This window comes from Brassica napus, chromosome A6, assembly GCF_020379485.1.
Source record: "Brassica napus cultivar Da-Ae chromosome A6, Da-Ae, whole genome shotgun sequence".
In the NCBI taxonomy this organism is placed as follows: Eukaryota; Viridiplantae; Streptophyta; class Magnoliopsida; order Brassicales; family Brassicaceae; genus Brassica; species Brassica napus.
Window position 1 is genome coordinate 19,131,650 of NC_063439.1, and position 23,249 is coordinate 19,154,898.

At 39.9% G+C, this 23,249-nt stretch overlaps 6 protein-coding genes and 1 non-coding gene across 11 annotated transcripts; 2 read left to right on the forward strand and 5 right to left on the reverse strand.

Moving 5' to 3' along the window:
• Positions 1-407: 407 nt before the first annotated feature.
• Positions 408-3,425, reverse strand: LOC106348060 (transcription factor SAC51). 2 transcript variants are annotated; one of them, XR_001270865.3, is made up of 5 exons: positions 3,223-3,425; positions 2,378-2,901; positions 2,119-2,285; positions 932-2,022; positions 408-778 (listed from the first exon to the last, which is right to left on the reverse strand). XR_001270865.3 is itself a non-coding variant. In XM_013787708.3 (4 exons), the coding sequence occupies exon 4, from the start codon at positions 1,984-1,986 to the stop codon at positions 1,051-1,053; it is 936 nt and encodes a 311-aa protein (XP_013643162.2). In that variant the 5' UTR covers positions 1,987-2,022; positions 2,119-2,285; positions 2,378-2,901; positions 3,223-3,425; the 3' UTR covers positions 408-1,050. The 2 variants fall into 2 exon arrangements, 1 of the variants encoding a protein (XP_013643162.2); XM_013787708.3 differs by having other exon boundaries at positions 408-2,022.
• Positions 3,426-5,516: 2,091 nt separating this feature from the next.
• LOC106348059 (peptidyl-prolyl cis-trans isomerase FKBP12) lies at positions 5,517-6,830 on the reverse strand. Its single transcript, XM_013787707.3, has 5 exons — positions 6,664-6,830; positions 6,317-6,350; positions 6,135-6,196; positions 5,984-6,036; positions 5,517-5,796 (listed from the first exon to the last, which is right to left on the reverse strand). Exons 1-5 carry the CDS (start codon positions 6,749-6,751, stop codon positions 5,695-5,697), a joined length of 339 nt encoding a protein of 112 aa, XP_013643161.1. The 5' UTR covers positions 6,752-6,830; the 3' UTR covers positions 5,517-5,694.
• A 244-nt stretch (positions 6,831-7,074) lies between these two features.
• LOC106348058 (beta carbonic anhydrase 5, chloroplastic) lies at positions 7,075-10,021 on the reverse strand. The gene is made up of 12 exons (XM_013787706.3): positions 9,802-10,021; positions 9,555-9,601; positions 9,112-9,195; positions 8,895-8,990; positions 8,745-8,803; positions 8,381-8,542; positions 8,246-8,294; positions 8,058-8,171; positions 7,927-7,980; positions 7,732-7,829; positions 7,543-7,648; positions 7,075-7,473 (listed from the first exon to the last, which is right to left on the reverse strand). The coding sequence occupies exons 1-12, from the start codon at positions 9,803-9,805 to the stop codon at positions 7,276-7,278; spliced, it is 1,071 nt and encodes a 356-aa protein (XP_013643160.2). The 5' UTR covers positions 9,806-10,021; the 3' UTR covers positions 7,075-7,275.
• On the reverse strand, positions 9,567-11,965 carry BNAC03G49810D. 4 transcript variants are annotated; one of them, XM_013867372.3, is made up of 2 exons: positions 10,552-11,965; positions 9,567-9,597 (listed from the first exon to the last, which is right to left on the reverse strand). In XM_013867372.3, the coding sequence occupies exon 1, from the start codon at positions 11,963-11,965 to the stop codon at positions 10,556-10,558; it is 1,410 nt and encodes a 469-aa protein (XP_013722826.2). In that variant the 3' UTR covers positions 9,567-9,597; positions 10,552-10,555. The 4 variants fall into 4 exon arrangements, with proteins under 4 accessions (XP_013722826.2, XP_048637907.1, XP_022555491.2 ...); XM_048781950.1 differs by having other exon boundaries at positions 9,567-9,601; XM_022699770.2 differs by having other exon boundaries at positions 9,567-10,025.
• A 227-nt stretch (positions 11,966-12,192) lies between these two features.
• On the forward strand, positions 12,193-14,187 carry LOC106348055 (beta-ureidopropionase). Its single transcript, XM_013787700.3, has 6 exons — positions 12,193-12,517; positions 12,640-12,747; positions 12,828-13,016; positions 13,091-13,318; positions 13,390-13,614; positions 13,693-14,187. The coding sequence occupies exons 1-6, from the start codon at positions 12,407-12,409 to the stop codon at positions 14,056-14,058; spliced, it is 1,227 nt and encodes a 408-aa protein (XP_013643154.1). The 5' UTR covers positions 12,193-12,406; the 3' UTR covers positions 14,059-14,187.
• Positions 14,188-14,252: 65 nt separating this feature from the next.
• LOC106348054 (fructose-1,6-bisphosphatase, cytosolic) lies at positions 14,253-16,633 on the forward strand. Its single transcript, XM_013787699.3, has 4 exons — positions 14,253-14,554; positions 14,782-14,975; positions 15,065-15,461; positions 16,142-16,633. The coding sequence occupies exons 1-4, from the start codon at positions 14,305-14,307 to the stop codon at positions 16,540-16,542; spliced, it is 1,242 nt and encodes a 413-aa protein (XP_013643153.2). The 5' UTR covers positions 14,253-14,304; the 3' UTR covers positions 16,543-16,633.
• Positions 16,634-18,678: 2,045 nt separating this feature from the next.
• LOC125576060 lies at positions 18,679-18,785 on the reverse strand. Its single transcript, XR_007314593.1, has one exon. It is a non-coding gene; the product is annotated as a small nucleolar RNA R71 (small nucleolar RNA).
• Between the last annotated feature and the right edge of the window lie 4,464 nt (positions 18,786-23,249).

Here is a 23,249-nt window from a genome sequence, read left to right on the forward strand (position 1 = left end):
CGATTCAACATAAATCTTACCGAATTAATCTTCAGTTTGGTTTGGTTCAATATTAAGTTAGTTTGGTTTTTGAAAATACTATCGACGTTTTTAATTTCGCTTAGTTTTATGTTTAATTTTGTTAACAGTTTCATATAAATGTTAATTCATTTTAGTTTGAAATTTGGTTAGTCCAGTTTGTAATTTGGTTAGTTTAATTAGTTCGGTTCAAGTTTTTTTGTATGATTTTGGTACAATTTTTTTTAAAGAAGAAAATCAAAGTAACCAATTGTCGAATAAAATCGAAACCAATTTTTTTATAGAAAATCTACCGAATCGAACAGAACTTCTAACTGAAATTGCAGTTTAGAGGGTTCGGTAACCAATTGCGGTTCGGTTCAAAATCCCAGGCATATTTATGTCCCTTCAAACAAAAGACCAAGTTTTATATCATCGGTATATTACAAAACCCAAACGACAAAATACAATCATCTTTGATACAATACATAGACACTGAGAGAACATGAACAATGAACAGAGACTCAAAGACAAAACCGAGTAGCAAGTGGGGAAGCAAAAGACAAAGGAAGGGTTTGCATTATTACAGACACTAAAATTTATTACATGAACATGACATCAATTCAACAAAACCAATGGACCCACTTTAAGTCATCATATAGACAAAAGAGAGTGTGGGTCAGAGATTTTTTTTATCATTATTACCTTAGGGGAGATTTATAGACCACGCGAGTTTGAGACGAGACTTTGAATATTGCAACTTTTGATTTCACCATCCACACTAAGCCACAAAAGATAATCATTGTCGATCAGTATCCATGATGACTTTGGCCCTTCTTTTTCTTCTTTCAACTTTTTTGAAAATTGCAGAGGCATATATACCTAAAGTAGTCCACTAGATACAGCTAAAAAAGCTGGTGCAGAGGATACGTACCCTAAACCCACTCCACACGTGAGAATCTTCCAGCCTGATTTGTCTGTAGATTTCTTGTTCCCCATCTTGTCTTCTTTTTTTACAAATAAAAATGTGGTGAGTGGTGGAGGTTTTAGGGTCTAGCAATGGTTCTTAATCTCTGTGGAGATTAAGTCCCGTTTCAGCAGCTTCAGGTAATCAATGGCTTCGTCTAGAAGTAAGAGAGCATCGTTTCCTTTTGCACCAGGAACAATGCTCTCGAGTATTTTCAGAGCTGTGCGGATCTTGTCTTTTCTCGACTGCTCGTTGCTTAGACCAGAACCAGTGTCTTCTTTGGTCGAGATGTTTGATTCAGGGAGCTTTGTTGAGCTTTTACTGCCCACAAGTGATGATGATGTTGAGACACTGATGTTTTCTACCTTATCCAGTAGTTTCTGCCTTTTACAAGGACTATCTGTTTCTTCCAATGCCCTTTTGTTGCAAACTTGATAAGGAGAGTGACCAGTGCTCATTACTTCATCATCATCATCATCACTCTCGCAATCATCATAATCATCATCTGAATAGAGCAATGCATTGATCTCCTCAGTGTCTTCATGCATCTCCGATTCTTTTCCATTTACACAGTTCTTCTCATCAAACTCCTTCAAAGTAACATGATCTTCCCTGAAACCTTTCTCCAGACCGTGCTCTAACTCAGAGAGTTTGAGTTTCACTGGCTCTGCAGCCGCAAGAGATGGAAACCGTAAGGGAAATGGACATCGTAGTAGACGAGTCTGGTTTCCTGATTGATCGAATATCATAAGTCCTTTCTGAGAAGACTCTAATGCTCCATGTGGAGTAGCAGCAGCAGCAGCGCACCAAGACCTCATGTCAGACATCGAAAACCGTTTTCCACAAGCCTCCTTATCATGATGACTCCACAGAAGAGACTGGAGTGGCGATGGCTGCAAACAGCGAGCCTGAAGCTCAGCTGCATATGGTCTCCCAAGCTCAGGGAGAGGGACAGTTCGAGCTGCCATATCCTCAAAGCAAGGTTGAGGAGGCAAATCCCGTTGCCTGGTATCAAGAGGCATGCTCTTGTAGTTAGGTAACTTTAAAGAGAACAAACACTGCAGGACCAAAAACAAAGGCAACAATCAGTTCAAGAAAGATAAAACTGAACAATTACATAAGAGCACTAATGAGAAAAAGTTTAGTTGACATACCGATTGTTAAGTAGGTCAATCAGGTGAATGCAATGCTTCTGGTTACCCTTTTGAATAAGTAGTGAGAGAAAGAAAGAAAGAAGAGGCAAGCGAACGAAAAAAAACACAGCGGAAAATGACAAAACCAACTACGTGACTGGTTTGAGTAGAAGTCTGAAGTATTCAGCCTGAAAGAACCACAACAATCATAAGTGTTAGTAAGAGTAAAAAACAATTATAGCTTTAAAAGTGTGGTAAATTGAGAGAGAGAGCATTAGACCTGGCAATTATCCATGGGTTGGAAGCATGCAATGACTCGTACTACAATAGCTGGTCTGTTAGCGTCTCCTGTCTCGTATTTCAATGCTCGAAATCTTGTCTTACCAGGTGACTGACACACCATAACTCTGAGGAAAACCTTGATTGAATTGCAGAGAGAGAGAGAGAGACCAACCGAAAAGAAGAAAGGAAAGAAAGAAGGATCGAGCTTTTGTTCTGTGTCTAGCTGATTCTTTGTTCACAATGGTACACGTAGAAATGTTGGGATCCCATTTTGAAAAGAAGAGTAAGATTGTCAAGAAAAGAAGAAGGTTTTTTAGAGTAGTGGGGTGGGTTGGTTAAAGAAGGAAGAAGAAGAGATCTTTACAGAATGACACGGCAATAGAGATTCAAGCGCACAACTTTGCGGTATACGTCAACACACGTCGTGAACCAACACATGCTGTTTCTCTTATACACTAGTTTCTCCTCTTATCATCCACTGCTTTGTATTATTCAAATCTATTTTTTTGATAGTTTAGTTATCTGTGCAAAAAACACAAAGGAAACATCTCTCATCAACATCGTCACTAATAGTCTTAAATCCAGAAAACCAAAACACTTGTAAAAGGACAGAGAATCATAACCATCTAGTGAACATTCTAAACATCTAGCAAGTGTACATAGTAATAAGATTCACGGGTTAAAAATCCCAGCAAGTTTAGAATTGCAGTTCATAATATACACAAGACACAATGTTCTAAGCCAGATTCGAACCTAAGACTACAGAAACTACTCAAACCATGAAGGATTTAGACCGTTTCAACCATAAATTCCAGATATACAAACACAGAAACCATTCGATACCTTAAGAGTGATGCAACAGAGGAACGAAGTTTCGCTCAGATCCAGAGAGAAAACGATGAGAGATGAATCAATGGGAAAGCAAAGGGATAAGAGAGAGAGAGAGAGATATGAAAGTGACCAACGAGCAGCTATAATGTGATGAATAGCACCGTATAAACTTCTTTTCTTTTTTCTTACAAAACTGTTAAGTGGCAACAAACATGGTAATGGTAACAAGGCTTTATAAAATGTTTTATGACGCTTCTACCCTTTTCTTCCTTTACACCAAAACCAAATCACCCCTCTTTGGTTCGAAATTCTTTGGTTTGAATTCGGTTTGGTAATAAATCTATGATTTTTCACATTCAAATTCTCATGAAAGTTATAATGGTTAATATCATTTATATAATTAATGAATTAAATATATAAATTAGCTAAAACATAAAAAAACGAATTTAAAATTAGCTGATTAGATAAATTCTTAATTCTTAATTTTATATAACTGAAAAGAAAATATTAAATAATTTCTAAAATTTATTTATTAATTATGAATATAGTATCCAGTTTTTTTTTAAAAAAAGTTATAATACATAAGAATTTTCAAATGAAAACATGAGTAATAATTTATTATTATAGATTTTAATTAGTAATACATGTATTAATAAGTAATTACAAAATGTTTATGCTGCATGCACGGACGAAACATCTGATGCCATGTTAATAGCATATATTTTTGGTATTATTGAATATATATTTTGTATAAAGTTATGAATATGAATTTATGTGAATTATAGAAAGGTTACATAGTTTGAGTTTGAGGTGTAACATTATGATATTTCGATTATATAAAGAAATAAAAAGAAATGTTACTTGGAAACTAATCTTGTTGTAATTAGAACGGACCCAATGGTTTTATTGGTGCTTTGCTTGAGAGAAATGGGGACAAGGGGGAACGAACGTGTATATACGTAATTATGGTATTATATCATGACAAACTCTCACGGTCCATAATTTCAGGTTTATCATCCTTTATCAATTACTTTGTTGATTATTCGTTAAAGTAAAAGTTCTTCTCTTTTAGTTTTTTTAGTGAAAGCTAAGTTAGTGAAAGTGTGCTCAAGCTTTTATTTTCTTTAATTACATTTGTTCAGGTGCGTGTTGTGTTTTCAAACACCCATTGTGATGGGAAAAAGAATAAAAGCCACCCACTTTTTTTTAATTTTAATTCGCATTTTTAGCATCTAGCTTATATGCAACGCCAAATATAGCTCAATACCTTTCGTTTTGTATTTTTTTTAATAATATTCTGTAGACTTTCATTTATTTTTATTGTTAAAGTCTAATGTGATTGGGGAATGTGGGTGAAAAGAAAAAGAGAAAATGGAAAAAGAGAAAGAAAAGGAGTCATAAGTGATGATTAAAGAAATGCACGGGAAGGAAGGAATTTCAAGTGCTTAATTACCCGCACGACTTCTCTCGCATTCCTCCTTTTCTTTTGTTAGTTTACATATCTTTGTCTGAAAAAGTTTGTAGCTTTGGTCTTTTTCTTCTCTCCTTTGATTTGATATTAAGAACAGTAATTACTGTGTTTAGCAAGTGTTGAATTCAACATTTAATCATGGTTTCATATTATTGTTACCCAAATCAAAATCTTATTTGGTTTGAAATTTTATTTATTTTCTGAATACAATGATTACTAGTGTCATTTTTATTCAAAATAAAAACAATTTGAGCGAGAAACATTGATTTGAACCCGCATGAAACTAACATGTAATTTTTTTATTAGATCAATACATCCTTAAATCCTTTACCGTCTACTCAGATTCTCTGGTCCTCATTTCGCTATTGAAGGCTAAAGAATCAAGACCGACGCTGTATGGCATTGTGTACGACATCTATCATCTCTCCCATTTATTTTCAAGCATTTCTTTCTGGCCGACAATGTAGCTAAGTTGGTTCTTTTGAACTTGGATGTAACTCCTTTGGAGTAAAACCTTTTTATTATTAATGCTAGTACTTTGATCAAAAAAAGAAAAAAAAGATCAATACATCCAGATTAATGATTATGATCCTTACACAATTAGAACTGGATATTATTTCGGTTGTTTAAGATTAGATATATTCGGTTGGTCTGACTAACATATCCTGAAGATATATTATATCTACTGGTTCAAAATGCCGTCTTAGCTCAGTCGTAGAGCTGCGTGACTTTCATTTTGTTAAAACCTCTTACGTTTTTCTACGCAAAAAGAGAAATAAAACGGCACAAAATTATTATATCACAATAACTGCAACAAAACATACAACATTCGGACTGAAACAAGAGCAACGGGGTCTTTTATTTAGATAAAACGTCATCCACCGAGTTTAGAGAAGTACTGACAAATGACATCACAAAGTTTTGTTTCACAAAGATTCCAGAAACGATAAAGGGTTACAACCACTTAATAATTTAACATAAAGTTTTGAGATGAATTTGTCATAGCGAGAGCATTACTCCACGCTGAGTACTTCGATTTCAAAGTCGAGAACCGAGTTTCGCTGGATTCCCCACGCCGGAAATCCAGCAGGACCATATGCGTAATCCGGTGAGCACTGCATAAAACAGATAAACAACAAGCTGAAGATGTTAAAAGCCAACAATGATCACAAGAATCGTTACCGATACAACATGCTCTAAGCAACTATCACTAGTAGATAAGAATGGTTTCAAGAGACACAAAGCTTGGGAAGAATCAAATATGTTTTCATGTTGATAGGAGGAGCAGTGTACAATACATACCCGCAAGCGAGCAATCTCTCCAATTTGCATTCCCATAACGCCTTCATCCCATCCTATACGCAAAAACAATTAAAAAATTCATGTCAAAGGAGAACAGAACCCATACATATGATGAAACCATGAAAGAAACAGAGGGAGGAGATGATGTTACCTTTGATCACAGCACCTTGACCGATCTGGAAGGAGAAAGGTTTTTGCCCAGCGTCCTTTGTACTATAAAAACACATTTAGGCCAAAATTAACAAGACTTTATAAAACAAACTATAACCATTGAGGCAAGAGTGTGTGTGTGTGAGAGAGAGAAAAAAGTCAATGGCGAGATGATCCTTTTACCTCCAAAACTGCTGGGATAGATCACCACCTTTCCCTGCAAACAAAACAAAAAAAAACATTGTTAATTACTATTCTGAAACAAAGTGTATATAGAGAGTTTCAATCTCATACAAGAAACTTTTATTATTATTAGATAATCACAGCTTCTCCACATACAACTACATATACCTAAACAAGAGATCGATACCTACAAACATAAACCCTAACTAAATCAATTCCAACAAGGAATCAAGCACAAATAGCAAAACATCAAGCGATTAACAGATCAAAAAGTCCCTAAGCTAAACAGATCTTCGATAGATCGATTTCGCAATTGCAACGACATGAAGAGAAAGTAGAGAGGTTACCGAATCCGGTACAGTGGACGGTCACGGTTTGGCCCGGAGCGGGTTTGGCACCAGTGCCGGGTCTGATGACTTGCTTCTCCACACCCATCGCTTAGCTTCTCTTCTCTCTCTAGTCACTCTCTCGCAGCTGAGAATCTCCAGATGCTTATGCCTTGCGTTATTTGTACGGTTTTGTTTCGTTATCTGGGCCTTATAATACCCTAAAGCCCAATATGATAAAGTTTGGCCCATTATTCAATTTCACAATGGTGGTTAGTTACATAACCGAACCATTTGCCCAAATTTAAAAGCAAGATCTTAGCCGATCGAAAACGATATCTACAATTTATTAATTTTGATAATTTCTTTGGTCAAATTTTCATCTTCTCAGCAAAATTAAAATAAAACTATATATTTTGAAAAAGTTTCATATGATCTAACAAAAGTTATTCAATTAATTTTTTGGTTCAGCGCAGCGAGCTTAGCAAAGTGAGGTACAAACCGTAGAAAACAAAAACAAGTATGAGCATATAACAATGGAATCGAACCAAACCAACAGAAATTTTAAAACTCAAACCGAACCAAACTCAATCTTTACTCTGATCAGTCCCGTCTCCAACAAACCAAATTCGTTCAACTCCAGATGGACCGATCCTTAACCGCGAGTGTCCTCTCGACGCAGCTTCTTTCCTTATAATCCACCGTCCATTTCTCGAACGTGCACTCAGTGAAATCGTAGTAACCACCATGGATTGTTAAAGTCCCCTTATTCACTCTCTCTTCTATCCATGGATACGACAATAGATTCTGCAGCGAGCAGCTCACAGATTCCTACAAGTGTAACGAAATCCATTAGCACCCGTGAAAATGTGTGAATGGAACAACGAAAAGCTATCTCACCTTTTCACAATGCTGACATTGTTGATCAAAGCTGAGTTCTGAAGCAGCTGATTTCGAGATTGATCTTGCGGGTTTCCCAATAACCACCCAGTTTTTGATGAAGCTCCTGGGTAAGTAATTAATGCAGGTGATGATGAATGTGCATTGTTAGGAAGGTAAAAAAAAAGTAATGAAAATTTGAGTAAAAACCTTGAGTCTATGTCTTCTTCTGTTTCATCATCATCCATGGTCATTAATGCACGGATGCCTCCACATCGACTATGCCCGACCACAAGAATGTTCTCCACCTGCAATTTGCAAACATATTTTACAATCACTTACGGCTCATATGCCAAATCGCTACTGCATGAACATGGATGCAATTAGTTTCTTCATAATGCTTACTTGGAGAGAATTTACAGCAAATTCCAGTGCGGCCTTCGTTTCGGATGGACCACTCTACACAAAGGCACAAGTTTTCTTGTTTCAGCATCAATGAAACATACACAGATAAGTAAAAAGCTAACAACACAAACCTCGTAAGTGGGTACAATATTTGCAATGTTACGAACGGTAAATGCTTCTCCTGGTTGGAACCCCAATATTTCTGAAGGGCAAACCCTTGAATCTGCACAAGCTATCACCATAAACTGATCCCCGAGATGTTAGAAATATGGCTGACATTATATAAATGTGTAGTGTAACAGAGGTGCTAAGTTCCCACCTTTGGGGATTGGCTCTTGGCTAGACTCTGAAACCTCTCCAAATTATCCCTTTTCACATAAACAATCAAACCATTAGAAAGACAAGCATATAAACCAAAGCAATTGAAACCAATGTTTTTACTTCAGCAACTTACATGTATTTGTCTTTCTTAAAGGTCAGGAACCGATGCTTGATTTCTTCAAAGACGTCGTGTCCTTTCTCTGGTGAAGCCACATGATCCTGGTGTTTTTCTTCGCGCGTAAGCTTAAGTGGCACCTTTGAAATCGAAGCCGCTAGTCTCAACTTGGCATGTCTTCTGTAAGATTAAGCCAGGTTCAAATTTCAAAAGTAGCCAGCAAATATAGTAATGGTCTACTACTGCAATGCCTTATTGGCCTATAATTGATATTAATTTATTATCTTCTCCATTTTTGTATACATAAGTTCACTTATCTCTGCACTTTTTTTGAACAAAAAAAAAAGGTTCACTTATCTCTGCACTAGTAGGAAGAAAATACCTTGACGAGGTAGAAAGTCTAAGATAGGTCGGCAACTGATTTGCATTGTTACCAAAGATCTGTAGATAAAGTATAGATACAAGAGTAAAGAGAAATGCATGCTAAACAATTCTCTTAGTAATACATTACACATACAGAAATAAAGTTTACCTTCGACGTATTGTGAAAAACACAGACTCCTGAGGAAGAAGGATCCACTGAAGTGGGGATGATTGAAGAAACGATTGCCATTGTTGAGAAATGCAGCTGAGTAAAACCAGTTGAGGTGTATAAGGGAGATATAGATGTTTATGGAAAGTAAAGACAAAATAAAAAAAGGACAAGAAAAAACAAAACAGATGGACTTTTGAGTTGTCTGGTAGTTCACCTGTCGAATCCAACAACATATAGATCTCATCTTCTCCAACAAAGACGGAGATCTCCATGTACACGTTGACCGTTGACCAACACTCTGTCATAATACATAAAAACGTTTCTCTATCCGTTTCCTTTTTAAGGCTGCTTTCTCGCACGAAACATATTTTTTTTTCTTGCGGAAATTAAATTAGGTAGACGGAGATTCCCATGTTGCGTACAATAAATTGAATTAAATTTTATAAATTTTATCAAATCAGCCGTGAATGCTAAACTTCACAAATCAGAATTAAGCACAAAGTTATTCTTGCTTGGTAGCTGACTTTGGAATCAAATTCAAGCTAGACCGGTAGCTATATTCTAGAATAACACTGTGTCAATAAGTAGGAAACTATGAAATTTTCTTTCGCACTCTGAAAAATACATGTTCAAGAAGAGAGAGCACAATAGAGGAACCTGGTATTGTTGGCATGGCTTTGATTTTCCGACGACTATCAACCTGTCTTCATCATAATAAGAAACAATAGATAGCACAGGAACGTTTAGAGCCTAAACAGTTTAGTCACTGAAGAAAATCAAGGAGTTAGAATTGCAGTTCTACATTCTACTATCATCTTGAACAAGTTTATGAATCAACAATGAAACCTTTACCCTACCCTGTAGCTAAACAGGAGCTTCTAAAAGATAGATAATGTGTACATACGCATTGGTTAAATAGCTATGGCATCTTCTTGCAGACTCTCGTTACAGCTTACAGGTAAGTGAAAACTCCAACATTTGTAAGAATGCCTACAGCGACTACAAAAGAAGAGTCTCTACAAAGCCATTTACGTCTTTACCATAGACCTTGGTAGAAATTCTTGTCAAAGGGTTACGAAAACTCCGGTATGATCGAAGCTGCAAACCTGTTCCTGCCACTACCTTTTACTTTGTTGGCGCAGAAAGCAAATAACACAAAAACTTATCCAGTGAATGTACAGAAACAAAGACAAGCGGTAGCCACGAAAACATATTTCAATTGCTACTTAATTTTTTACCACCTCAAGAACACACCTATATTATGCATTGTAGTTTTTTTGTTTTGTTGAAGAAGTGCAGCAAAAACAAACAGGAGCAGGGTATGTTTTTAACATAAAAAGCGCTTAGCTAATCATGTTATATCCTCTAATCCTAAAAAGAAATCTGAATGCCCTGATCAGAACTCAGAAGCGCATCACAATCAAATAAAACATCTTTCTTGTAACGATGCAGAAGATTGTGTACCATGAAGGTAAGAAAAAGTCAGAATTTTGCGCCATATACAACAACAGATTCCAACTACATGGATTCCAAGGAATCAAAGGGCTACTATCTCCGCTACAATTAAACATCAATAGGAAAAACTAAGGCCTTCAACAACCACACGAACAGAACACCGCCAACCTAAAACAAGAGAGGAAAAATAGAGTCTTACTTCACTAAGTAGCCTTGATCTTATCATCCCCATCGACAGAAAATATCGGCAAACTACTCAAGAATTCATCAAGGTCCTCAAAGAACCCAATCCCTTCCATATTATCCACCTCCCTGTTACTTCCGAGCCCATTGCCTTCATTTCTCCCGCCTGCCACAGCTGGCTCTTCCACTTCATTACTGAACTCCACATTCAAATCCAACCTTCCTAGGTTCTTAGCTTCAGTTCCCGTTCTTTTTCTACTACTCATTGGTTTTGACATAGACGAGGAACCAACAGGAGTAACATATGAAGCAATTGAAGCCGCATGATTGCTAGCACCACCGATACTTTCTACATGTTGGATTCCCCTCCCAGCCTTCTCTGATCCATGTTTCTTGTTACTCCTCACAAGTTTTTCTTTCCCTTTCCCGACATTCTTCGCTTGTAACTCATTAGGGCCATTTTCCTCATGATCATCATCGGAAATAGCAACATATATGTCATCATCGTCATAGAAAAATCTAGGAGGAGCAGGTTCCTTTCTCTTCTTAGTGGCCCGTTCATCGTCCACCATTTGCAGAGGGCATGCAATAAGAGGTGAAATAGGTGACCAGCTCGGAGCTTTAAACTCTCCAGAAAACCCCAGCGGGAATACGCTCCACGAGCAGAAGTAAACATCTTCACCTTTCCCTTCCACAGGAGGTTTCTGTATCGTCACAGCTTGAAACGCTCTTCTACAATCTTGGCATCTCAAAACGCATTCCTCGTAAGCCTTAGGGTACTCAAAGAGCACAAAACAGTACGGACAAGCAGTCCAGAAGCTCGTCGCCGTAGGATCGCTCCTCCGCTGCGGATATCCAACGGTGGATGTAGCTGGCGGAGCAACAGAAGGCGGATGTTGTGATACTGCTACTACTTTGGTGGTGCTTTGGCTAGGTTTCCATATGAAACGTTGCTTCTGCTGCGGTTGGACGAGTTGACTCAGTTGAACCTCTTGGTCGTACAGCGACTTCCTCGAGGGATCGGAGAGCACGTGCCAAGCATCGGAGACGACCTTAAACGCCTGATCGGCTAACGGAAAGCGATTAACCGACGGATTGAGGAGGAGAGCGAGCCTGCGGTACTGAGTCGCGACGTGTTCGGGGTTCTGAGCTAACCGACCGAGTCGCAGCGCGGCGTACCAGTCAGGTAATTTTGAGTCGCCTAGACGAATCTCGCTGGCTATGAGAACGTCGCAGATTGTGAGGATGGAGTCCGCCGCTTCCGCTAGGGTCGGGTCGGATTTGCATGCGCGGATCGCTGACGCCTTGGCTCCTTGGAAGTCACTAGACGATAGAAGCTTCTCCGATGTTACGAGCAACTGATTTGCCTCCGCTTTGTTACCGCCACGACCACCAACTCCGCCGCGTTCGCCATCTCCGCCGCCTACCATATCTCCTCTCACCCGTAAATTGTTTCTCCCGAGTTTGATGCGTAAGATTTTTGTGGGTCGTTGATCTGAAATTTGGGACAGCATCAAACCGTGATTCTCCGGTTTGGCTGGTTATTCTACGAGATACGATTCAAACCGGAAGCGAGACCGGTTTGGACATGTTAACGTATCGCATAACTAATTAATCTCATTTAAATATTGAAAATTGGTGTTCATAAGAACGAATTGTTTTTTTCTTTTGAATCGAAGATGTTTTAGTTGAGCAGATTCCTTCTTGTAATTACATATCTTGCCATTGAATGATTAGGCTAAAATTGTTCTCTTCCCAAAATAAATAAAAAATAGACTAAACCGATCATTATTGACATCAGAGTCATCTCTACCATATTAGTTTCGTGATCAATAGAAAGACCATCTCAGAGAACTCTTGTTTAAAAAAAAATGGATAAGAGCATCTCTGAAAACGGAGAAACGACTGCCGACGGATCCATCCGTGGATATGATTCGCTGCATCAACTCTTATCCGCAAATCTGAAGCCTGAGCTCTATCAGGTGAAAGCACTCCTCGAAACTAATCGGTTCTTGATTAGCTAGCAACTGGAATGTTTATTGGATTCGTCTCGTAGTGTTTAGTTTTGAAAAAAAAATGGATCTTTAAGTTTTTTATTTTGCAGGAGGTAAGCCGATTGCTACTTGGAAGTAACTGTGGAAGATCGCTTGAACAGATTGTTCTGCCAGATTCTGCAAAAGCCCTCTCTTCAAAACATGATTTTGATCTCCAGGTTTGATACTCACTATTGGATCTAATCATGTTCTGAGTGAAACTAGTCTGATTTGATCTTTGGCCAAATTACTTCTCTAGGCGGTTAGCTTTTCAGCTGATAAAGAGCAAATGAGAAAGCCACGAGTGGTCAGAGTTGGTCTCATTCAAAACTCCATTGCTCTTCCAACCACTGCTCCCTTCTCCGACCAGAAAAGAGGAATCTTCGAGAAGTTGAAGCCGATGATTGACGCTGCAGGTGCTGCTGGTGTGAACATACTCTGCTTACAGGTTTGCTTTCTCTTATAGTTTAACAAGTTATTAGCTAACCATTTTTGTTAACTTTGAAGTGGTTATATGAATAGGAAGCTTGGACTATGCCGTTTGCGTTCTGTACAAGGGAGAAGAAATGGTGTGAGTTTGCAGAGCCTGTTAATGGGGAGTCAACAAAGTTTCTTCAAGAGCTAGCCAAAAAGTATAACATGGTGATTGTGAGTCCTATTCTCGAAAGAGATATGGACCACGGTGAAGTGCTTTGGAACACCGCTGTGATCATAGGGAATAACGGTAATATCATTGGCAAGCATCGGAAGGTAAAACTTTTGCACTACAATGTCTCTTTCTTGCTTTGTCTTTTTCGTTTCTGAGCTAACTTGTATTACAGAACCACATACCGAGGGTAGGAGATTTCAACGAGAGCACGTATTACATGGAAGGAGACACTGGCCATCCTGTGTTTGAGACGGTGTTTGGGAAAATTGCTGTTAATATATGTTACGGAAGACACCATCCTCTAAACTGGTTAGCTTTTGGTCTTAACGGTGCTGAGATTGTCTTCAACCCTTCAGCAACTGTTGGTGAACTCAGTGAACCAATGTGGCCTGTTGAGGTTTTTACTTTCTAATACTTTTAGAAAGCTTTCTATCTATTATGACAAAACATGGTCTGATTATTTCAATCTGTCCAGGCAAGAAACGCTGCGATAGCAAACAGTTACTTTGTGGGGTCCATTAACAGAGTTGGAACCGAAGTGTTCCCAAATGCTTTCACCTCAGGGGATGGGAAACCGCAGCACAATGACTTTGGTCATTTCTATGGATCAAGCTATTTCTCATCACCGGATGCTTCTTGCACGCCGTCTCTGTCGCGTTGCAGAGATGGGTTAATGATCTCGGACATGGATCTCAATCTCTGCAGGCAGTACAAAGACAAGTGGGGATTTAGAATGACTGCAAGATACGAAGTCTATGCGGATCTTTTGGGTGAGTACATAAAGCCAGACTTCAAGCCTCAAGTTGTTTCTGACCCAATGCTCCACAAGAATTCTTCATAAGCAAAAAAAAAAAAGTTACTTAAAATCTGTGAATCTTCAAATGAAGTTAACTTTGTAACAATAACAGATTCTGTTTGGTTTCTCTGTTTTTATGAATAAAGTTGATGATGCCAAAAGGCCTTTCCTGTACTCTTGTAACCGGACCGGTTAAGAACAAAACCGGAACCAAATTCCAAAACTAACCGGTATGCGATGCTGTGGTTCTGGAATCCGTCATCATCCGGATGAGACTCGAGAGTTTCGCGAATGCTCCAAGTTGAGACAATAATGCAATCTCTTACTATAACTCTGTACCCAACTTCAATTTCCCCGCCAAGTCTCGATCTCTTTCCGCTTAGACAAATCACCGCTTCTGTTCTCTATCCTCCAACCGCCGGATACAACCGCCGCGGCATGGCGTCCCGCGGCGATTCTGCTTCGTTTAAGTCCCTAGCGGCTCGTCAGACTTCGATCAGTAGTGATGACGATGGTTACTGTACTCTCGTAGACTTTGCAGGTAATGTTAAATTGCTCTGTCTGAACGAACTTAGCACTTGTCTCGATAGCTTGAATTTAATGTTTGCGTTCAATGTCAATCCATTTAAAACGTGCTTAGTTGAGTAAGATATGTCTTGGAAAACTCTCTCAGTGAGACAAAAACTGAAGATTGATTTTTGAGGATTCCTCTGTATATACAGCTTTGATTGAGGTTTCTCAAGTTGCTAGTGAATTTTTGGATGATAGGTAATGGAGGAGGAGGGAGACAAGGTACGACTGTAGGAGATGATCTTGTGGTGTTACTTTACCACTTGCAACATGCCTGCAAAAGAATAGCTTCTCTTGTCGCTTCTCCTTTCAACTCCTCACTTGGAAAGCTCTCTGTCAACTCCTCTAGTGGCTCTGACCGAGATGCTCCTAAGCCGCTTGATATTGTCTCTGTATGTATTTTTTATTTACCCTCTTTGTTGTTGTTGTGATGATTCATATAAAAGATTCAGTCTTACAGTTGATGTTCTGTTTTTGTCAGAACGATATCATCTTGTCATCTCTCAGAAACTCAGGGAAAGTAGCAGTAATGGCTTCAGAAGAAGACGATACTCCCACTTGGATAAAAGATGACGGTCCTTACGTTGTGGTTGTAGATCCTTTAGATGGTTCGCGTAACATCGATGCTTCTATACCCACTGGAACTATATTTGGGATTTACAGTCGACTCGTTGAGCTTGATCATTTACCTGTTGAAGAGAAAGCTGAGCTCAATTCTCTGCAGAGAGGAAACAGGCTTGTAGCTTCCGGTTACGTGCTGTACTCTTCAGCCACGATACTCTGCGTTACTCTTGGCTCTGGTACACATGCCTTCACGCTTGATCCTTCCACGGGGGAGTTCGTTCTTACACATCAGAACATTAAAATCCCTACTCGAGGTAAAAACGGTTTTGAGACTGATCCATTGCAACTAGGCATGGGAGTTCTGTTTTCTGTTCGGTTTTGTTTTGGGTATTTTGGTTTTCGGTTTTTTCAGTACTACTGTTCGGTTATTTACAAAAGTTGGTTTGGTTTCGGGCTGGTTATTTCGGTTTTGGGTTAGTTTAGGGTAGCAAAATTGGGAAGCATCTAATTTCCTGAGAACTTCGGATCCAATTCGGTTCCTGTTCAGTTTCGGTTTTGCGGATAATTTTGGATAATATGAGTAAAAATGTCGGATAATTCAAAGTTTTCAGGTTAAATATCAGGTAATTTGAGGTGTCTGAATAAAAATGTCACATAATTCGGATAATTTTAAATAATTCGGATAAAAAAATATTTGGGTAATTCGGGTTTTCAGCTGTTTCGGTTTATAAATAATATTTTAGTATATTTGATTACTTAGAAATTAAATATAATTGATATTTTTAGGTATATAATCTGTATTTTAAAAATTCGAGTACCCTTGGGTTTTTTTTTAATTTGGCTTTGGTTCCAAAGATATAAGATCCGTGCAGTTATTTATGTTATTTCGGTATGGTTTAGTTCTTCGGTTCTGGATATATGTGCACATGCCTAATTGCAACATCCTTACCTTAATCATGTATCTAAAAGAACCTGCCTTGACCATTGCTCTCAGGACAAATCTACTCAGTGAATGATGCGAGGTACTTTGACTGGCCAGAAGGTTTGAGGAAGTACATTGATACGGTACGACAAGGGAAAGGCCAAAACCCAAAGAAATACTCAGCCCGTTATATTTGTTCTCTAGTGGCTGATCTTCACAGGACACTGTTATACGGAGGAGTGGCTATGAATCCAAGAGACCATCTCCGTTTAGTCTATGAAGGAAACCCTTTGGCTTTTCTAGTGGAACAAGCTGGTGGCAAAGCATCTGATGGGAAGAGAGAGATACTTTCGATACAGCCAGTGAAGCTTCACCAGAGGTTGCCTCTGTTTCTTGGGAGTGTAGAGGATGTGACTGAGCTTGAGAGCTATGGAGATGTACAGCAGACTGTGAATCCTGGCTATGAAGTTTGAACGGTTCCTCAGTTTCCTTTCATTTGTTAAAAACATCAAATCCATAAAATGCTTGTAAAGATATAGCAAGAGTGCACCCTCTGTTTCGTTACATGTGTTCAAACATAAACCAGTCTAGATCTTGTTCACTGTAACATAACACTGTTAAAGCATAAAACAATCAATCTAGATCTTGTTCATTGTAACATAATGATATATGGTGTTTTATACATCTTGTATATATGCTTTTAAATTGGTTTTCAAGTCTTCATCGAGTCTTCCTAGTCCTTTTGGAGTCATTACAGGTCTGGAGTTGCATTGGATGGGAGATGGATCAGCTGGAACAAAAGAGGCAGAAAACAATGCAATTTGGTGATTTTCACGCAGAACAGTCTTGATGACTGTTCCGGATAGCGGAGCAACCCGAGTGACTGTTCCGAGTGAGTGTTCCAGCGGCAGAGATTTTTAAGAAAACTACAACCTATTTCGGGATTTGCCCTAATCTCTCTATTTTCTCTCCCAGCCGCCTGTGGCTTGAATATATCTTCTTTTTCTATTTTTCTTTATCATTCTACGCTGTTTTTGGGAGAAGAAACCAGACCTTAGAGTTGGAGACTTGTGATTTGATACTTTGTAAAGGGAGACGGCTCCATCTCTCTCACCATAGAGAAGAACCCCCTGAACCCTTATTCTATTTTATCTACACATGTTTTATTCAGTCTCTGTCTCTGTGTTTTCTTGCTCCATGGCTGAGTAGTCAGCTTGCTTAGTCTAGGGTGTTAGGGTGTTAGATCCGTGAGCTTGACATAAATAAGTTATAAATCGATTGTCTTCATTCACTGTTGTTCTTAAGGCTTGCATCAAGTTAACCACTTAGTGCCTGATTTTAGGTTTAATCTATTCATCAAAAGTGTTATAGGTTGCTAGACATAACTTGAATGAGCATTGCATCCCTAATCAGCGAAAGTAGATATTAGGGTGTTTTGTGAACATATCGGACTTGATCTCTATTGCTTGCTGTCGCATCTTGATCCAAACGAGAGTTTAGGTATCAAGATCGATCAGCATAGGGGGCAGTTCCACGACAGTGGGCTGTTCTACTTGAGTGATCCGAGTTCTAGACTGGTCTTTAATCGAACTTGAATAATTGTTTGGCTCACACTTGTTTAACACCCGATCAAACCACCCTAGGCTAGCATTTTAGTTATCTGAATACTTTAATTAATCTTATTACTTGCTTATTACGAAATCTTAATCTCAAAACCCCATATTGTTTTAGCTAAGTATTGATCCCATAAAGATAAAGTGTAATTGTTGGTCTCTGTGGATTCGATCCTAAAGTGCTACATCGACATACCATTCGATTGTGGTAGTGTGCACATTAGGTTATTTGGTGTGCGTATACACGTAATATCAAATTGGCGCCGTTGCCGGGGACCATCTTTTTACCTTTATTTTTCGGTTATTTATTTAGTCTAAGACCTCTAACTTGCCTATCCTTTTTGTTGCAGCTAATTTTTCAGGTGCATGACCAGTAGACATACTCGGAGAAGCGCACAAGGAGAGTTAGTTACATTTACCAACCAGGAGCTAGCAAGGTTAGAAAGAACAAATCGTCAACAGCCAAGGCAAACTGACACCACTATGGGTGATCACGCCAATCAGGATGATCTCGCTGCGGCTATGGCACTCATGCAGCAGCAGATGCAACAAATGCAGCAGACCATCCAAGCTCAGCAGGATGCTGCTGAACAGGCTGCTCTCGCGCGGCAGGAACAACAGGCGCAGACTGTTCCAATCGGGCAGAGAAACCTTCCGCGTAACATCCCTACTACGCGCTCTGCCATTGTTCCTCCACTCTGCACCAGGCAGGACTTCGAGATCAAGCCTGCTTTGATCGGTCTAGTACAGAGAAAGGTGTTCTCTGGTCTCTCTACAGAAATTCCAATGGAGCATATTGAGAGCTTCGAAAAAGTTTGTAGTTTCACTCGCGCTAATGGTGTTCCACCAGATTACATCAGGTGCATGTTATTCCCATTCTCTCTTGATGGAAAAGCTGCACGGTGGTTGAACTCTCTCCCTACCGGCTCTCTCACTTCATGGGAACAGGTCCGATCAGCGTTCCTCAGCCATTTCTACTCTAAGGCGAGAACAGCTGCATTGAGGAACAAGATCACCTCCTTCAGACAGCTCACTGATGAGCTTTTCTGCGACGCATGGGAGCGCTTCAATGACTATCGCAGAGAATGTCCTCACCATGGATTTGATGATGATTATATCCTGGACATTTTCTATGATGGAGTGGACTGGAAATACCAAGGTGCTCTAAACTCTGCGAGCAATGGAGATTTCATGACTCAAACCACAGCTGGAGCGTTTAAGCTGATTGAGAACATGGCTGCTAGCTCAGCTAATAAGAAAGAGGAGAGTGATTGCTTCAAGAAAGGAAACAGTTCTGACGCCCAGAAAATAGATGAGCTGACTGCCAAGGTTGATCAGCTACTGAAAAACAACCAAGGGCACGTCTTCAACATGGAGCAAGCTACAGCTGGGCATATTCAAAACCAGAACAAGCGACAACCGCAGAGCAATCAGCAAGCTGTTCCAGCTAACGAGAACAGTCAACCAGATGAGCTGAAGGGTCTGGGTATGATGATGCAACAGCTGTTGCAGGGTCAGCAGGTTCAGGCCAAGGTGTTGAATCAGGTAACCACAGAAATTGACACCAGGATGGGCAACATCTTCACTGAGCTGAATAACAAGTATGACAATCTTGCGATCCACATGAGAAAAATCGATGTTCAGCTTGCTCAAACAGCTGAGAGTGTCAAGAGGCAACAAGAGACACTCCCTGGAAGAACTGATAAAAATCCTAGGACTGAGCACTGTAATGCAATAGAGCAGCCGTTTGCAGAGACTGTTCTAGGCGCAGAAGAGAGAGCAGAGCGGTCTGCTAGCTCTGGAGTGACTGCTCCTAGCGAACCTGCTGAAACTCCACCAGTCCGAGTCTATGTTCCTAAGGTTCCCTATCCAATTCCACCTAGACATCTGATGGATCCCATTAGTGAAGAGCAGTTGATTGGTTTTAACAAGATGGTGAGAAGGCTTCCTAAAGAACTTGCATTCGAAGATGCTCTGCAGATTCGTCCATTGCTCCAGTTCTTTAAAACTGTAGAGAGACTCAAGAGGAGATCAAGGTCCTCTATACCAAAGCACTATCTACACCAGCACTGAAGGTATTGCCTAAGGTTGATGATCCTGGAAAGTTTGTTTTCCCATGTTCCATCGCAGGAACAACCTTCAAGGATGCTCTTTGTGACTCTGGTTCTTGTGTGAATCTCGTCTCAAAGGCTATTGTAGACGATTTGGGTATTGCTGATGTTGAGCGTTCTCAGCTGACCCTGACCTTTGCAAACTCTTCCAGAGCAGTCCCATATGGAACCATCCGCAGCCTTCATGTTCAAGTAGGGGAATGCATTGTTCCTGCTGAGTTTCAAGTTGTTGAGATGAACAAGGATCATGAGATGCCTTTGATATTTGGAAGGACATTCATGGCTACTGTTGGAGCAACCATCGATATGCCCAACAAGAGAGTCTGCTTCTCCAACATCAACAAGAAAGTTTTCTACAAGGCTGTACCCACCAGATCTTCCTCATCACACGCCTCTCGCATCTCAGTGTTTGATGTAGAAAAGCTGAAGGTTGTTCCAGAGAAGGAGCATGGTGATAAGGGTGAGAGCAGGCTGTTCTCTGATGAAGATTCTAGCACTGATCCTACTGAAATCAGAGGGAATTCAAGGGTGAAACAGAAAGTCCAGAAGAAAAGGGTCAAGGGAGATCCTACAATGACTTTGATACCTCTCAAGTGTGATGAGAACTCCATTGAGTATGAGGTAAAGTGCAAGGGTACCTCTAAACCTTTCTCTAAAGTCAGAGCTATTCTCACACATGAGCTGAAGGAGAAAGGGGAAGCTGCTGTGAAAGGGTTACTGAGTAGAGTTCTGAAGCTGAACATGTCTAATTGTGGAGCTTGTTTTGGAACAAGCCCTCCTGCTCAACCCGACTGATCCCAGTCACCAAGTCAAGCTAGAGACTTAAACCAAGCGCTTGGTGGGAGGCAACCCACTGGTGAGTGTCATTAACATTAGGATTTTCTTTTTACTTATTTTTGTTTTTAGTTTGTTGAGTCTCAGGTCATAAATCAGAAAATCCGAGACCCTTGACTGGAGCAAGCAGCTGGCTGCTCTCATTCCAGAGCATCCTTTGCTGGAGCAACCGCATCTTGCTCTGTCAGGCTGCTCCGCGCCAGGTAAGTATTTCGAACAAAAAAAATGTTTATTCTTGATTTCACCTTCTTTCTGATTTATTTTCACACCAGGGACGTTGTGAAGTAAGTCTGGGGGAGGGTTTTCGTCGTTTACTAACTCGTTTCTTTCTTTTGTTTTTCTTTTGGGTCAATTTGAGTCTGTTTTTTATTGAGTCAGTCAAAACTTTGTGGGAATTAGGACCTTATTCTGTGTTGATCACTGACCACCTCGTGCTTTAGTTATCTTATTCAGTGACCTTAGCAGTGGCGAAAGACACACATGTGGACCTGGAACACCCTGACATATCTCACTTGATTCTCCAGAAGTTCTCAGCCGATCAAGTTACACTGGGTAGACTTAACTCCACCTTACTTGAACCTAATCTTGACTGAAATTCTTCTTGTTATGGGCATTAGATCAGGGAAACGAGAACACACTCAGGACTTCTTATCCTTTTTATCCATCTTGCTGATCCTGAGTGGCTAGCTCATCTTTAGCTAGTTCCCACCCTGCACCTTAGCCTTTATTCCACCTTCATGCATTTGTTTTTCAGTGTCATATGTGCACATATGTGCAAAAAGGTCGGAGAGGAAAGGATCAACGCAGCCTCCTACTCGTTACTGCTGCAAAAATTATGTCAGAAAGGAGAACAAGCAGATTAAGGGAGCAACCGCTCCATAACCAATGAACTGCGCAAGAGCAGGGGTGGAGAACCAGAATGGTCGCGAAATCAGAACCACCAGTGGCACTCAGAACGATCATGTATTACCTCCTTCTTCGTCACATCACCATATCAGTCTAAAAAAAAAAAAAAAAAAAAAAAAAAAAAAAAACGAGATTAATGTGATGGAGAAGGGGAAGAAAGAAAAGAAACATGGAGCCACTGGAAAGGTCGAGCAAGAAGTTGGTACCAAGTATTGAAGAGTGTGTAGAGGAAAAGAGAAAGCAGAACAATCAGTTGCCTGTTCCGTCATCAGAACAGTCGCACCAGATAGAGCAAAAACGAGTAGAGGCTGTGGACATCAATGGATCTATCCTCTCTTGCCATTTTGTGTGATATCATGCATCCTCTTCAATGAAATGGTAGCCCCTAAACACTTTTAACTCCACCATTAAATAGCCTGTTCCACACCTAGACCGTCTACCCTGAATGATGCCTGTGATGAGAAGCTCACGCTACTCTTAAATGAATGTAGGGAGTTCTGTCTCGATAGTGTTGCTTTTTCAGGTTTGGGATGAAGAGTATGGAGCCGATTTTTGAACAGCAGTCAGTGGGGTTCCGGTAAGGGTGTGTTGTCCTAGTTTTACTGCTTGTATGGTTCAGAGATTCGTGGTTAAAGTATGGTTGCTGAGAATAGGAGAGTTCCCACACTTTCAAACATTTCTCCCTGTTCTTGATACTTGACATTGTTTGAGGACAAACAAGGATCTAAGTCTGGGGGAATTGATATATGGTGTTTTATACATCTTGTATATATGCTTTTAAATTGGTTTTCAAGTCTTCATCGAGTCTTCCTAGTCCTTTTGGAGTCATTACAGGTCTGGAGTTGCATTGGATGGGAGATGGATCAGCTGGAACAAAAGAGGCAGAAAACAATGCAATTTGGTGATTTTCACGCAGAACAGTCTTGATGACTGTTCCGGATAGCGGAGCAACCCGAGTGACTGTTCCGAGTGAGTGTTCCAGCGGCAGAGATTTTTAAGAAAACTACAACCTATTTCGGGATTTGCCCTAATCTCTCTATTTTCTCTCCCAGCCGCCTGTGGCTTGAATATATCTTCTTTTTCTATTTTTCTTTATCATTCTACGCTGTTTTTGGGAGAAGAAACCAGACCTTAGAGTTGGAGACTTGTGATTTGATACTTTGTAAAGGGAGACGGCTCCATCTCTCTCACCATAGAGAAGAACCCCCTGAACCCTTATTCTATTTTATCTACACATGTTTTATTCAGTCTCTGTCTCTGTGTTTTCTTGCTCCATGGCTGAGTAGTCAGCTTGCTTAGTCTAGGGTGTTAGGGTGTTAGATCCGTGAGCTTGACATAAATAAGTTATAAATCGATTGTCTTCATTCACTGTTGTTCTTAAGGCTTGCATCAAGTTAACCACTTAGTGCCTGATTTTAGGTTTAATCTATTCATCAAAAGTGTTATAGGTTGCTAGACATAACTTGAATGAGCATTGCATCCCTAATCAGCGAAAGTAGATATTAGGGTGTTTTGTGAACATATCGGACTTGATCTCTATTGCTTGCTGTCGCATCTTGATCCAAACGAGAGTTTAGGTATCAAGATCGATCAGCATAGGGGGCAGTTCCACGACAGTGGGCTGTTCTACTTGAGTGATCCGAGTTCTAGACTGGTCTTTAATCGAACTTGAATAATTGTTTGGCTCACACTTGTTTAACACCCGATCAAACCACC

What these genes read in the sequence shown, in the direction of transcription:
- LOC106348058 (XM_013787706.3), bottom strand. An exon ending in AGCCATGCCAACAATACCAG is followed by an intron (nt 9,196 to 9,554) that starts GTTCCTCTATTG and finishes GTATTATGACAG; the next exon opens with AGTGTTGGTCAACGGTCAAC. An exon ending in AGACTTTCTACCTCGTCAAG is followed by an intron (nt 8,543 to 8,744) that starts GTATTTTCTTCC and finishes TTAATCTTACAG; the next exon opens with AAGACATGCCAAGTTGAGAC.
- LOC106348055 (XM_013787700.3), top strand. Translation starts at nt 12,407, where the DNA reads ATGGATAAGAGCATCTCTGAAAACGGAGAAACGACTGCCGACGGATCC. An exon ending in AACATGATTTTGATCTCCAG is followed by an intron (nt 12,748 to 12,827) that starts GTTTGATACTCA and finishes TTACTTCTCTAG; the next exon opens with GCGGTTAGCTTTTCAGCTGA. An exon ending in TGAACATACTCTGCTTACAG is followed by an intron (nt 13,017 to 13,090) that starts GTTTGCTTTCTC and finishes TTATATGAATAG; the next exon opens with GAAGCTTGGACTATGCCGTT.
- LOC106348059 (XM_013787707.3), bottom strand. Translation starts at nt 6,751, where the DNA reads ATGGGTGTGGAGAAGCAAGTCATCAGACCCGGCACTGGTGCCAAACCC. An exon ending in CGTCCACTGTACCGGATTCG is followed by an intron (nt 6,351 to 6,663) that starts GTAACCTCTCTA and finishes TTTTGTTTGCAG; the next exon opens with GGAAAGGTGGTGATCTATCC. An exon ending in TCAAGGTGCTGTGATCAAAG is followed by an intron (nt 6,037 to 6,134) that starts GTAACATCATCT and finishes TTTTGCGTATAG; the next exon opens with GATGGGATGAAGGCGTTATG.
- LOC106348054 (XM_013787699.3), top strand. Translation starts at nt 14,305, where the DNA reads ATGCTCCAAGTTGAGACAATAATGCAATCTCTTACTATAACTCTGTAC. An exon ending in TACTCTCGTAGACTTTGCAG is followed by an intron (nt 14,555 to 14,781) that starts GTAATGTTAAAT and finishes TTTGGATGATAG; the next exon opens with GTAATGGAGGAGGAGGGAGA. An exon ending in CATTAAAATCCCTACTCGAG is followed by an intron (nt 15,462 to 16,141) that starts GTAAAAACGGTT and finishes CATTGCTCTCAG; the next exon opens with GACAAATCTACTCAGTGAAT.
- LOC106348060 (XM_013787708.3), bottom strand. Translation starts at nt 1,986, where the DNA reads ATGCCTCTTGATACCAGGCAACGGGATTTGCCTCCTCAACCTTGCTTT.
- BNAC03G49810D (XM_013867372.3), bottom strand. Translation starts at nt 11,965, where the DNA reads ATGGTAGGCGGCGGAGATGGCGAACGCGGCGGAGTTGGTGGTCGTGGC.